Source organism: Talpa occidentalis, unplaced genomic scaffold (assembly GCF_014898055.3).
Source record: "Talpa occidentalis isolate TD23 unplaced genomic scaffold, MPIMG_talOcc4v2.1 talOcc4.4, whole genome shotgun sequence".
Taxonomy (NCBI): Eukaryota; Metazoa; Chordata; class Mammalia; order Eulipotyphla; family Talpidae; genus Talpa; species Talpa occidentalis.
The window spans coordinates 39,584,558-39,599,528 of record NW_023604295.1 but is presented as its reverse complement, the minus strand read 5'-3'; the positions used below and the strand labels follow the sequence as shown (position 1 = coordinate 39,599,528).

The 14,971-nt window shown below is 34.7% G+C and overlaps 1 protein-coding gene across 4 annotated transcripts in view; it reads left to right on the top strand.

Moving 5' to 3' along the window:
• ATP13A3 (ATPase 13A3) overlaps window positions 1–14,971 on the top strand; it is a 69,872-nt gene that overhangs the window by 28,048 nt on the left and 26,853 nt on the right. For all 4 annotated transcript variants that reach the window (XM_054700457.1, XM_054700458.1, XM_037525305.2 and 1 more), the window contains 12 exons: window positions 3,081–3,231; window positions 5,826–5,942; window positions 6,492–6,509; window positions 6,599–6,752; window positions 6,849–6,969; window positions 10,557–10,681; window positions 12,432–12,607; window positions 13,329–13,451; window positions 13,530–13,609; window positions 14,210–14,252; window positions 14,341–14,450; window positions 14,725–14,821. In XM_054700457.1, coding sequence (XP_054556432.1) covers window positions 3,081–3,231; window positions 5,826–5,942; window positions 6,492–6,509; window positions 6,599–6,752; window positions 6,849–6,969; window positions 10,557–10,681; window positions 12,432–12,607; window positions 13,329–13,451; window positions 13,530–13,609; window positions 14,210–14,252; window positions 14,341–14,450; window positions 14,725–14,821 — 1,315 coding nt within the window. The remainder of the gene's footprint in view (window positions 1–3,080; window positions 3,232–5,825; window positions 5,943–6,491; window positions 6,510–6,598; window positions 6,753–6,848; window positions 6,970–10,556; window positions 10,682–12,431; window positions 12,608–13,328; window positions 13,452–13,529; window positions 13,610–14,209; window positions 14,253–14,340; window positions 14,451–14,724; window positions 14,822–14,971) is intronic.

The window sequence follows — 14,971 nt, the reverse complement described above, 5'->3', positions numbered from 1 at the left end:
CATGATTAAACCATAACAGCTGTCCAAGGAACAGCTTCAGTTTCTCCTTCTCTCCCCCCTCCACTTTCACAGTGAAGCAAGTATATTCTTAGTCACAATTTCTTGTGAGCATTTGGTTGTATTTCAGTAAACTAACTTCTCAAAAATGTCAACTCTGGGTCATTTACATTAGCTTTTACATGTAATCATCTTTGTTAGGTGTTGCCTGATTTTAAGTGATGTGTTAACTTACTTTTCCCCTCAGTAAATAAGAGATCCCATTGCTTCACATAATTGCCAAACTTGGTATTGTTGGACTTCTAATTTTTACAGATGAGTGGATAGGAAATGGTATTTCATTGTGGGTTTATTTGCATTTTACTCATACTTACAAAGTTGAATATATTTTCACATTTTGGAAGGAGAAACATTTAGCATTCTTAAACACTTTGTCAGTTTATATCTTGATTTTTCTGTTCTGCTATTACTCTTTATCTTACTCATTTGTTAGAAGTCTTGTATTTTCCTGATGTTAATCTTTTTCATTAAGACCCTCCACCTCTGCTTTATCTTTTCACTTTGCTTTTTGTTGTCTTTTGATACTTAGAAATTTTATTACTGTTGTTGTGTTTATGTAACTTTTTTCTCTTAAAAATCTATATTTGGCTTATATAGTTGAAAGACTATTGTTTGGTTCGTGTAATTTCAGAGTTGTTAAATCTGGAAATATTGTGACTTTATCTACAATAATGTATGTTTGCTTTTAAATTCCTATTATTGTGCTTTAGATTCTGTGTCATCTAATATTTAAATAACATGCCATCTTTTGCCTAATGTTGACTTGGTAGCTTTTCCTTCCATCTGTTTACTTATCAATCTTTTTGTGCCATTGTATTCACAGTTACTGTGATTTCAGATATTTGAAATTATTGCTACCAACTCTAAACCTAATTTAATTTGCACACAAATTTTCTCAGAATTTATTCTTCCTAATCTTTTACTACTTCTCAAATTATTAATATTCACATTTGTAGAGTCTAAAGTGCTTGCTGTCTTTACTGGTTTCTAAGCCAAAACCACATGGACTATAGAATATACATATTTGTTACATATATTTTGTGATTCTGACTTTGGTTATATACAGTATGCATACTTACATTTAACTAAGTTTATGAATATCTTTGCTAACCCTGGCTTCTTGTTTTCTGTTCCTCTAGGTTAGATTGTCATCTTCCAAAACTACATTAATTAGTAAATTTCTGTTTCATTATTGCTCTTGAATGATAGTGTAACCATCAATTTCTGGGTAGACAGTTGTGTTCTTTTAGCATTTTGAAATTTTTTTCCACTTCTCTTGATTTGTTATAGCTATTTTAAAGTCTTGTCCTTGATATGTGCACTTTTCACAATCTTTTCATTTGTGTAGGACTCATTTTGCCCTTTGATTTCAAGAATTCATGTTTTGGGCCTCCCTGGAGGCCTTAGGGTTAAGTCTCAGCACTATCATGATATCACTGCTGTGACCAGAGTTCGATCCCCAGCCAGGGAACTAACCCACATTTGGCGCAGCACACCTCTCCTGCCTCACCCACTGCTCCCCTTAGCAGTGTATTTCAGTAGATCCACCTGTTCTGCTTCCCACTCTATCTCTGGTGAATCCTCTCACCCCCTGCACCTAGCCTATACCCCAGTTCTTATGTGCAAAATAAATATAAATCTTTTTTTTAAAAGAATTCATGTTTTCATATATTCTGCAAAGTTTTTAGCTTCTTTCTTTTATGGATGTAACCCCATTTTTTTGTTTTCTACCCATCTAGGCAGCCTAACCATGTGTTGGACAAGACATTTCATTTGTTTCTTTTCAAATTTTCTTCTTCCCCCAACCCTCATATCTTGGTCTTTGTTTGCATCCTTTCAGTTAGCTATTCTATTATTTATGGGATTCTAATTTTGTCTTTGGAAATTGTTTTTGAGAGTGGATTGAGTTTATGGATTGATCTTTAGCAAGACTTTCCTGTGAGACTTCTTTGTGGCTGTGTTTTGGGGGCTCCTCTCCAGAGACTTTTTACTGTGCTTGGTCAAGTCTTTAGCCAGAAGTAGCATTAATGTTTTCATACAAGGTTTAATGTTATGGTCATAACTAGAGGATTTCCAGACCAAGAGATAGTATTATATTCAAAGTCCAAACTCATCCTGAGTAGTGCGGTGTTTCAGAGTTTATACCCTAAAACCAGTGTTTGAATTCTTACTCTGTTACTCATCCACTGTGTAACTTTGGCAAGTTATGTAACTGCTCTGCTTCGGTTTTCTTCATCTATTAAATGGGGATAATAAGAATCTTCCTGTTACGGTATGAGCATGAGATGAGTCAGATATATTTAAGGTTTTTAGACCAGAGCCCAGTACTTAAATACTATATAGACATTAACTGTTCTTCTTGAACTTTGGGTGGAAGGAAAAGATAATTGTATTCTTAGTTATGCTTTTGGGTCTGTGGGTAATTTTCTTCTAGGATGCTCTTCCCAGAGGTGTGAGTCTTTATGATCACTGGCTATCTTGGGTAAAAGGAATTCTCTTAGTTCCAACTTCCCACTTTATTTGTGACCAGGACTTTGTCTCCTCTTTTGGTCTGGTTATTAAAACTCATGTGCTTGGGACAATGAGATGGCTCTCACCCTTTTCCATCGTACTGAGATGATCATAGCATCAGCTCAGTTCACTCCCTTCTGGTTTCCCTTTCTCTCTCTTACTGGTCATATTATTCCTTTCTTATGAGCTTAGTTTTGCTTTTAAAAGAATATCTCACACATTAAGTTTTTGTCATATAGCCATAGGTAGAAATTTCGTTTATTATTTAGAGTCAAATACTTTCTGTATTGTTACCTCTGAGTTAATTATTCAGAATCTAAGATAATTGTATTTTAACGATGTTTAACTTTAAAGGAAGAAAATGTTTTTAAATGCTAGAAATTACAGTGAAAATTACATGCAGAAATGTAAACATTTTATTTCCATTTTAAAAATTACAAAACCTGAATATTGTTGGAATATTGTTTTGAGTCTTAGGATTTAAGAATCTAATTCAGTGCATGTCTATTTAGTTTTCTTTTGCCAGAAGAAAATGTTTGCAATGAGATGTTGGTAAAATCTCAGTTTGTTGCTTGTATGGCTACTTGTCATTCACTTACAAAAATCGAAGGAGCGCTTTCTGGTGACCCACTTGATCTGAAAATGTTTGAAGCCATTGGATGGGTAAGTTCAATATTTAAAAGTACAAATAACTTCAGTAAAATATAGTAAAAATTGCCTTGCAGGAGGATTAGTTTTTGCTAATCATTGCTAATTATTTTGTTGACAGTCTTGTACCACAAAGGAACTCTAGTTTTGAAGGATGCATCACTGAGAAATACTTAGAAGTGTGTAGAAAGATGTATCTTAGTTAAATTGACTCACTTAAATACCTTCAATAGAGGGTGATCTGCTCAGGCCACTGCTTTAGGTTTATAAAGAAACTAACTGACTAGGGCAGTAGACTGCATCGGTGAGATGTTCATTCTTCAGCAGTGCAGTTGATTGGCCAGAGATAAAAAGTATAGTCAGATATCTTCAGTGATCTTCTGTCGCTGTCTTCTACTTTCTATATCCTTATGCATAGACACACCTGTGTTTTTGGTTTGTTTATAATTCCCTTATGTTTATTTTACCATTGATTGTTTTCTTAGTGCTTGCTTTTGATTGCTTGTTATTACTATTTTATAGCATTTAGTTCTTTATAGATATAGTAAGTTTATAAGGTTCCTTCTGGCTTCTGAACTGTTTATTTTCTCTGGGTTTGCTTTTCTCCCCCCCCCCCCAACATTTAAATCTTTCTCTTTCCGTGCTTTTGGTTTTGTTATACATTTTCATTACCATTAGTTATTATACATTGTATACATGCCATTATACAGTATACGTTTTAGTGGTTGAAGAAAAGAGGGTCTGTTTTGATGATTCTGGCTACCTGAGTAAGGTGTTTTGTCCTTTCCCATATATGGGTTGGTCTGTTTTCCTGAAGTTTTTCCCTGAATGGAGGGGCTAATTAGAAGGAGTTTGTGGTTGTGGTGTCTTGGGGCTGCTGGGAGGTGGGTGGACCACTCATTAGCAGATATTATTCAGTTTTAGAGGAGCAGAATTAGTCTTCAGGTTGCTTTCCTCTCACTCCCACAATACTGCAGAGGCAGAACTTACTTTCGAACAGTAGCCCTCCCTCATATTAACAGCCCTTCCTTTAAGGTAGGCGTTTCATATTCTCATGAGTGACACTAATTGATTCATTTTTTCACTTTTTTCTTAATTCAGCTATTCTGGCTATAAAAAAATGTTCTTATCTTTACTCTACGTTCTGTTATGTTTATTCTGGGTCACTGTTTCCATCGCTGCCATACCCATCAGTATGTTTCAGTTTACCTTTCTATTTTGAAATCTTCTTCCCCTGCTTTCCTTTCTGTTTACTTTTACAGGTTTTTTCCTTTTTTGGCATTTTGTTAATATTTTGAAAGGGAGGGAGATGAATGAGTGAACATATGCTTTGTTACCTTCTGAAAGCTCATAACAAACACTCATCAACTTTAATTTCCTAAAAGAGACACACTTCATTTATAAAGAGTAAAGCAAAATATGGCTGATTTTATCTTTGATGTTCTCTAAAGTTTCTCTCCAAAGGAATAGCTTTTCAGTAGATTAAGTATTATGTTAGTGGATTTTAAAAAATACTTATTTTTATTTATGCATATAAGAACTGGGGTGCAGGCCCTGGAGTGGGGTGAGAGGATTCACCAAAGATAGGGTGGGGGAGCAGAACAGGTAGATCTACTGAAATACACTGCTGAGGGGAGCAGCAGGCAGACAGGAGAGGTCTGCTGAGCCATGTGGGTCAGCTCCCTGGCTGGGGATCGAACTCATGCCACAGTGTCTGGCAGTAGCTTGATAGTGCTGAGACTTAACCCCTGTGCCACCAGGCAGGCCCAATATGTTAGTGTATTTTTAAAAAATGAATAAGTTTATGTGGTAGCATGTTTTGTAGATCTTTCGATGCCTTGATGCTTGAGAGTGTTTCCACGTAACTGCTGTTTAATGTCATTGATGCCCTAAGATACACCCCAACTTCAGACCTATTAAAATGAGTTTTAGAGTTCTATAATTTAGAGTTGTATAAAATTTGGCTACTTGGAAGCAGTTCCTTTCCCTGTCATTTCTCCATTGATTCATCCAGTTATAATAGAGTCAAATTTGTTTATTGTTTGCCATGAATATGTACTTAATACACTTTCTCTTTTGAATTTTTTTCACCCTAAGAGTTTTAAAAATAAATTTTAAGGGGTATTAGAGTCATGGTATCTAACTCAGTGTGTGTTAGGCTAAAACAGTAACACATCATTGGACCCAAGTATGTTCTTGACTTAGTAGTTCTGTTATCCATAACTGAGCTCCATGCAATAGAATCCTTTCCTATTAGCACAATGGAACCCCTATATGATAGACTGAAAAGTTTTGAACTACAAAAACCTTATGTTTTGTTGTAGAAGTAGTGTCTACAGTCAACAGTATAAAAATTAGAAAAGTTTTTATTTATTCTGTACTCTGCCTCTTCTCTTCAAATGGGTTGCTGGAACTTTGAACACACACACACACACACACACACATATATATATATATATATATATATATTTATTTAATGATGTAGTAATGCTCATTTGCTTCTTGGCCACTTTTGTTTTACTTAACTGAAAATAGTCATAATGTTTGATTTAAAGATGTAACCAGTGAATTGAATTTTATGAAGCACATGTTGAATATTTTCCTTTCAGATTTTGGAAGAAGCAACTGAAGAAGAAACAGCACTTCATAATCGAATTATGCCCACTGTAGTTCGTCCTCCAAAACAACTGCTTCCTGAATCTGTACCTGCAGGAAACCAAGAAATGGTAGGAAATTGCTTTAAACTACATAATACTGTTGCTCACATTTAATCTTTAGTGTGGAATGTTAGTAGAAAATGAAATCGTGTTTCCTTTATGAAATTTTAACTGCATTTAAAAGAAACTAAACCTGGTATGTTGCAGGCATTTTTTTTTTTTTTTTTTTTAAAGAAAACACTGAGATTTACTTCATAGTCCTTTTACTTTTTCTTCCTGTTTACAATGCAGCTTAGTGCCTGGTGATTAATCCTTTTCACCTTTGCATCTACATTTCTAAAATTTAATAAAAAGAATGTGTAAAAGGTTTTACATTCAGGCAGATGTTTAAATGCATTCCCTTAGTTTATTTAAGCACTTACTGTTAATATCTTTAGGATAACAGAATATTTGAAAATATTCAAGGTATATTTTTAATAAATAAGAGATGGTAGAGAAGTGATCTTGAAACCTGACTTGAAATAGTCAGAGTTCGCTGCTATTTCCCACATGTTTTATGGATAGTTTATTTTTTTGAGTATGTTATGAACTTAATCTGTACTCTTTTTTTGTTTTTAGGAGCTGTTTGAACTTCCAGTAAGTGAAGAATGTTTACTTATTATACATATTTGTTTCAATTCTTAAGCGATAAATAAATGCTTTGTGCTTCTTTTGAAATTATATAGGCTATTTATGAGATAGGAATTGTTCGCCAGTTCCCATTTTCTTCTGCCTTGCAACGTATGAGCGTGGTTGCAAGGGTGCTAGGGGATAAGAAAATGGATGCCTACATGAAAGGAGCACCTGAGGTCATTGCCAGTCTTTGTAAACCTGAAACAGGTAAGGAAACAATTGGGCTGTGAACAAAATTCTGGTATTTGTGTAAGCCTATACTAGTAGTTTTAACAGTGACACATTTTTTTCTTTTTAAAAAAGTTCCTGTTGATTTTGAAAAAGTTTTAGAAGATTACACTAAACAGGGCTTCCGTGTAATTGCTCTTGCACACAGAAAATTGGAGTCAAAACTGACATGGCATAAAGTACAGAATGTTAGCAGGTAAGCTTGGTAAACTTTTTGTATAGTTTTTACAATAATGAATCATTTATCTTTATGTTAGTGACATAAGATAAATTGTAGTTGTGTATATATTAAATATTGAATGTGTGCAAATAGATACAATACGTTTGTTTTAGGTGATTGAGATAAAAATAAAGAACAGCTTTTAGGAACTACTTTTAATTATAATTGCTAAGTATTTATTGAGTGCATGCTATGTGCCAGGCATGCTTATGTTTTAGTAATATAATTTATAGAAGATAATCTTCCCCTGATGCTATCCTTGTTTTTGAATAGTGGTTGGAACCAAGTGCTAATTTGCATGTAAGTCACATAACTAATATAACTAATTTTCACCCCACTCCCACCCTACCCCCTACCATCAGGCAAATGATACTACCAGTATTACATTTATTTATGTATATACATGGATTTCACATGTAAGGATTGTCACTTTTATTGTAACTGGTCTAGACTTACCCTTTGAGGATAACAGTTTTGTTTCATATTTCCTGGTGTAATTAGCATTTTGTAAGTGAAAAGAATAGTCATTAATTGTTCTGCTAATTCTGTCAAATAACTTCTTTCTCCTTCCCTTCTGCCATGGTCTTTTATTCAGAGAGTCAGCTTTTTTCTCCTGTCTTTCCTCACTGTAATGTGTGTCCCTTGTTAGCCTCCTACTAGGAGTTCATAATCAGGAGCATATATCAAGAAAGGAACAACAAAAAAAATTAACACACACATACTTAATTTAAAAAGGGGAGAGGCAAATAATACAAACAGATAAATATCAAAAAAAGACATGCAAATGACTGATGCAACATGAAAATGATAGATAATTCAGTTCTTGGGGAGCTATAAAATAAAACCACAACATGCTGCTTTTCTCCTAAGGTTGCTAAAATATGAAAGATTGATAATGGCAAGTGTTAGCAAAGATTTGAAAAAGTTTGAATACATATTGCTATTACACTAATGTATATTTGTAAAGAATATGCATAGTATCCATCACAGTTTAAATTTGCTTATACAGTTTAACCCAGCAAAGTCCCGTTCTAGGAATCCAGCCTAAAGAAACATTTCTAGGGCCTCCCCGGTGGCGCAGCGGTTGAACGCTGGGTTGCGAAGCTGCCCGCAGCCTCTGTGGCGCAGGTTTGATCCCCGGCTGCTCCCCAACCACTGGAGGAGGGTCCCACATGGTGCACAGACCTCTCCTGCCGCCCTCTGCTCCCCTCAGCGGTGTACTTCGGTCCCTCTGCCTGCTCTGCTCCCCGCTCTGGCTCTGGTGAATCCTCTTACCCTCCCATGCTTCTGACTATGCCGAGTACTTGTATAGATAAATAAATCTAAAAAAAAAAAAAAAAAAAAAAGAAACATTTCTACATGTAGATAAGGTTCATGTTTAAATAGTGTAAGTATCATAATACTCATCAACAGGTCAGAGGTTAAATTACAGGCTATTAATAATTACGTTAATTATTCCAGCTACATTAAGTGAGAAAGGTAGGCAGTATTTTAGTACAGTTCTGTTTTTCTGAATGAGAACTAAAGAAGTGAAGTGCATAATAACTGAAAGGAAATGTAGGAAAAACTACATTAGGAATTCTACTTATTAAAACAGAATCTTTGGGGGCTGTGGTCTAAGCATTAACATTTTGGGAAAAAAAGTGATAACCAAGTAAGCTAATGCATATGTATGGTTGGGAGCCAAAGATATAAAATAAATACTATATCCTAATTCCTATGAAAGGCACATTAGGCTCTCCTTTCTCTAGATCTTCATCTTTTGCCATTTCCCTCCAATAAAGTGTAACTAACTCTTGAAATGTCTATAGTTCTTGAGCCTGTCATATGTCGACATCCTCGATGCCTTGTATAGGCTCTTCCCTCTGCCCAGAATGCTCTGTCCCTCCCTGTCTCCTTCTCTTTATCTTTATCCCTTTTTTTCCTCATCTTTGAACCAAGACTGTCTCTGTGTTTCATTGTACTTATAGGAATAGGGCTTTTTTTTTTTTTTTGTTATTTTTTCAATAGGAATAGGTTTTGACATATTTCTTAGATTTAAGTTGACTATTGTTTTTCTCATTAGAAGGTAAGATTTTCAATGCTTTTATCATTCATAGGGTTAGGAAGCAGAAACACCTGCAAGCAGAAACTAGTACCTCAGGAGAACTACTGCAGTGCTTCTGAGTCAATAGATTCACATTGATACAGCTTTATGCTTTAAAATGCTTTTTTAGATTTCAGAGCTTGTTTTTCTTTATCCCACTAGCAGTGTCACTTGTATTGTTTCATAACTATTTCCTAATATCCTTACCAACATTGTTAAGTTTACCATTGTTAAACTTAGTATTTCAAAGATGTTTAGTTTTCATTGCTGTGTGCTTCAAGTACTTTCTTACACAATTTTTGGGTAGAAAAACCACTTGGTTGGTGCAAGTCTGAAATTTTGGTCCTTAACCTCACACTTTTTTCTGTTGGCAAAAATATTTATTTGATAGTATTTTAGTAACTTGAAATTTCTTAAGAATGTAGCTATCACTGAGTAGACTTTCTAGTCCCATTATAGTGCCGAAGCACATATTTTTTCCTGCATCTCTTTGCTTACATGTCTGTTTCCCCACAAAAACATCATGAGAGTATTTGCTTTTGACCTCCTAGTTACTAGTACCATACTTGGTGCATAGTAGATATGAAACTCTTTCAAGGAATAGCATCTTGGTAACTGTTGAATATTGAAAAATAGTCTAAAAGACCCATATCTGGGTCCCAAGTGGATCTCATTTTCAAACTTGCCAACAGTTTTTGTATCATACTTCCAGGATCAAGAGTTTTATAAAATTCATCAGACTTGATAAATAAAATAAGTTTTTTTTTTTAAAGATTTATTTATTTATACAAGCACTGGGTACAGTCAGAAGTGTGGGAGGGTGAGAGAATTCACCAGAGACAGAGCAGGAAACAGAACAGGCAGACCGACAAAATACACTGCTGAGGGGAGCAGCAGGCGCATCAGGAGATGTCTGCGCGCCATGTGGTACCCTCGCTGGCGGCTGGGAATCGAGCCGGAGCTGCAGAGGCTGCGGGCAGCCTCGCAGCCCAGCATTCAACCGCTGCGCCACCAGAGGAGGCCATAATAGAGTATAGTTATATCAAAAGGACTTGTACTACAGTTTTTCCCCTGTAAGATGTAAATTAGACTATGTTTTGGGGACAGTCTAAAGAATAAACTTAATTATGCTTCTTCATTTTGTGGATAGTTTACAAGATGACTACTAGAAGTTTTTACTGTCTGACAAAGACATATTTCCAAATGATCCTTGTAGTCCCATGTTTCAAAGGATAAAAGTTTATTTCAAAACTTATTTCTTGGAAATTGTTTTTCCATATTTAAATTTTTTGGGTATTGAAATCAAACAAATTTTTTGGGTATTGAAATCAAACAAATCAAACAAAATCAATAGTTTATTGAGCTAGTAGTGTTTTATTTTAAAATTTATAGCCTCTTTAAATTGCTTTATCGACATAGCAAACAATACCTGTTTTCTTCACTGAGCATCACGTGTTAATAATTTTTTTTTCTGTAGAGATGCCATTGAAAACAACATGGATTTTATGGGATTAATTATAATGCAGAACAAATTAAAGCAAGAAACCCCTGCAGTACTTGAAGATTTGCATAAAGCCAACATTCGCACTGTCATGGTCACAGGTTAGATTTTATGAATGGATACAAAAAATATTGAGTGTGATTTAGCGTTCAAATTATAGAATAATGAGAATCAGTAAGTTGTAAAAGTTATTATATAATGGCTTGATCCTACATTGCTCTGTATTAGCTCAGAATACTTTTCCAAGGTATAAGATAACCTTACTACTCTCTTGAGATGTAGCAAATACTATTTATATAGAGTGTCATAAAATAGTGTCATAAATAGTTAATTATTTGTAAGTCTCTTTTTCTCTACTAGAATATAAGATTTTTGAGGGTTAAGAGTTACCCATTTTTGGATAATCTACAATTTTTAGAACTGTGCCAGATGCATGGAACATAGTTACTAGATATTTGTAAGGGTTACACTTTTATATATGATAGTATACTTATTAGCATTGCTTGAATACATAATAGTGAAAATAACCATTTGTTTTAATTCTTTCATCTGAATGATTTTCTTGGTGGTGGTATACTGTTGTAATATCAGATAATTGCCATTCCTTAGTTGTGTTAAAATTGTGGTAGCTCTGCTTGTTTTTTTCTTAGCAAATAATCAGATTTAGGATACTTTGTGACATTTATGTGTTCATTAAGACTTATGTAGAAAAAGCCCGTGTATATTTTTCTGTTTCAAACTCTTGAGATCCATCTTATAGCATACTTATTACCATATAGCTCAAATAACTAAGTATATTAGCATCCCTGTAATTCTTATTTCTCACTATTTCTTCAAAATTGTTTCATCTGCATATCTCTTCTCCATCTTTCTATGCCATGACAGATTATGACTTTGGGTCTGTAATAGGGCTGTCTGGTCACAGGAAGGTACCCATGGAAATAGTGTGTGAGGATTGGGGGATAAAGTAACATTGCCCTTCAGTTTTAATAGCAGTGGTCTCCAAGCTTTTGTTTCCTTCTAGCATAAGTTTTTTTCCTATTGATTCTGTCCTTACAATGCTTTTCATCAGCTCTTTTTCTCATGACGAAAGTTGTCTTTCTTGCTTCTCTTTAAATCTTGTAAAGATTGTATTCTTGTTACCTTGCCTATTGTTTTATGTAATCTTTTGTATTTCACTGTGTATATGTGATAATGCTCTAGTAATCTTGTATAGATCACCAGTCACTACTAGGTTATTTCAACAGATAACCTACTCTGTATATAGCACTGTGCCAGGCATCAAGTGGGTACAATTAGTGCACAACACAAGTTAATGTATTTATTTATTTTTTTAAATTTATTTTTAAAGATTTATTTATTTGTACAAATAAGAGCTGGGGTGTGGGCCAGAGGTATGGGGGTGAGAAGATTCACCAGAGATAGAGTGAGGGGCAGAACAGGCAGATCTACTGAAATACTCTGCTGAGGGGAACAGCGGGAAAGACAGGAGAGGTCTGCTGCACCATGTGGGTTATAGCTCTTCTGGCCAGGGATCCAACTCATGGCGCAGTGGCTGGTGATAACTTAATAGTGCTGTGTCTTTAACCCATACACCACCAGGGAAGCCCCTGTATTTGATTTTTAAAATTATGAGTGAGACTATTCTGTTTCGCATCTGTGTGCTTGAATTATTCGAGGCTTCCTTTGATAAGTGTGTTCTGATTTTGTTAAGCTCAAGAGCAAGAACAATATATTACCTTCATTTGTCTAGCCCATTCATGTAGTAGAGTCTCAATAGGTACTTGTTATTTTATTACATTCACGTTTCCTTTTTAATTTTTAATATATTTTCATTATTTTAAAAATTAGGTGACAACATGTTGACTGCTGTCTCTGTGGCTAGAGACTGTGGAATGATACTACCTCAAGATAAAGTTATTATTGCTGAAGCATTACCTCCAAAGGATGGGAAAGTTGCCAAGATAAATTGGCATTATGCAGACACCGTAGCACAGTGCAGTAATTCATCAGCAATTGATTCGGAGGTAATGTCATGATGAATTTTCCCTTTTGAAGCTTGTTTGGCTCTAGTCTGAAAATGACAAGCTTTGCATTAAAATACAACAAAATAAAAGAACCTGGAAACATAAGCCTGTGCTATCTGTTCTGGAACTTGATTCATTAAGACTGAGGTAAATCCAGAAGCACAGTTCAAAAGGATAAGAAAACAAACTTTTATCCTGTTTTTAAGATGATGGCAAATGATACAGGTGGTACATAATGTTCATTTAATAGAGCATTTCAAGTTGAAACTAGTACTTAGCCTCACTTAATTTTTTTATTTTTGTTAGACCTGTAATGTAGGCCAGAGGTTTGGGGGAAGAAGGAGGAGTGAAGAGGAAGATTTACCAGAGACATAGTGGGGAGCATAATAGGTGGATTGACTGAAATACAATGCTAAGGGGAGCAATGAATGAGACAGGAGAGGTCTGCTATGTCATACATGGGTCAGCTCCCTGGCCGGGGATCGAACTCAGGCCATAGCAGTGATAGTGCTGAGACTTAACCCCTAGGCTACTAGGGAGGCATCTCACTTAAGTTTTTAAAAAATAAAATTTATAGATAGATTACCTTAAGTTCAATTTCCTCTTCCAATAAGTGTTAAACTTTGCAAATGAAAGAATTCAGTTTTGTCTCAAGTGTATTTAAAACAGAATTGTGTTACTTAGTTTAACTATCTAAATATTGTGTATGTCTTATATACAGGCTATTCCTATTAAAATGGTCCATGATAGCTTAGAGGATCTTCAGGTAACTCGTTATCATTTTGCAATGAATGGAAAATCATTTTCAGTGATACTGGAGCATTTTCAAGACCTTGTTCCTAAGGTTAGTGGTTTGGGTTTATGTATGTGTCTAAATGAATACATTGTTAACAGTATTTTAAATAAGTCATATTTTTTCTAGTTGATGTTGCATGGCACTGTGTTTGCCCGTATGGCACCTGATCAGAAGACACAATTAGTGGAAGCATTGCAAAATGTAGAGTAAGTACAAGTGGTTTGTTGTTGTTTTCACTTTTCATGAATTATTGTTTAATTTTCAAACCCAATAAATAATTTAAACATATAAAATTGTCATCTTTAAGATTGGTGATAACTAGCCTTTGAGTTAGGCTCATGTATTCCATCATTATTTCTACAGTACTGTATCCACAGTTCTTTTTCCAGATACTATCTATGAGGTGGAAGTCATTCACTCAGTTTGATAGGAGTGACTTTATAGTTTTAGTTTTTATTGTTTATAGTTGTATTGTTTTAAGTTTTTAAAGGAGAAATCTTGTCTTATAGCCTTAAAAAGAAGCACACTACAGATGACACTGGCCCAACTCCTTTTTTCTAAAGATTAGGAAATTGAGATGCCAAAATGATAAACTCATTGACCTATCTTATGATAGAAACATACCTGGGGCATTTCATTTTGCAGGCTGGTGCTATTTGCAAAACAGTATGTCCAGTGGTAATTGTAATGGATGGATATATTAGTGACCTGGTAGAAATTTGCTTTTCATAATACTGTATTGGAAAAAGCTTACATGTTGAGTGTTTGAAGAAATTAATCAAATCTTAACAAAATTTTTGTTTTAGTTACTTTGTTGGGATGTGTGGTGATGGTGCAAATGATTGTGGTGTAAGTATACTTTTTGTGGTTTATAGTTCTTTTGCTAGCGTAAGTCACATTCACAAAATTTAAAACAATTTTTTCTTAAAACCATTAGGCTTTGAAGAGGGCACATGGAGGCATTTCCCTGTCAGAGCTTGAAGCTTCAGTAGCATCTCCCTTTACCTCCAAAACACCTAGTATTTCCTGTGTGCCAAATCTTATCAGGTACTAAAAATTGAAAATTTTCATATTACCTCTTTGTACATGCTCTAATAATATAGAAAAGAAAATCACAGGTGATAGGAATTTGTTTAGTGGTACATTAGTATATTGGATCTGTAACTTATTAGTAGCAAGTGGATTGCTGCTGCTCCTCTCTTGGTAGAAAAGTACTTTGTTATAGTTATTTATTGTTGGTGTTTATCTGTTAAGATAGAATTGTGGTTTGAAGGAGGAGTTTAAAATGATTTTATTGACATGTCAACATTTATTTTCACAGGGAAGGCCGTGCTGCTCTAATGACTTCCTTCTGTGTGTTTAAATTTATGGCTTTATACAGCATTATACAGTACTTCAGTGTTACTCTACTGTATTCGGTGAGTACTGACATTACTTACAGAGATGGCACTTAGTTTTATGACATTTAAATTAAGATACTGAGTATGCAGATTTGATTTTAAGTGCATCCATTAATTACAAAATTTACATAAATAGTATCTGTAAATTTCCCTTTAGTTTACTCTATT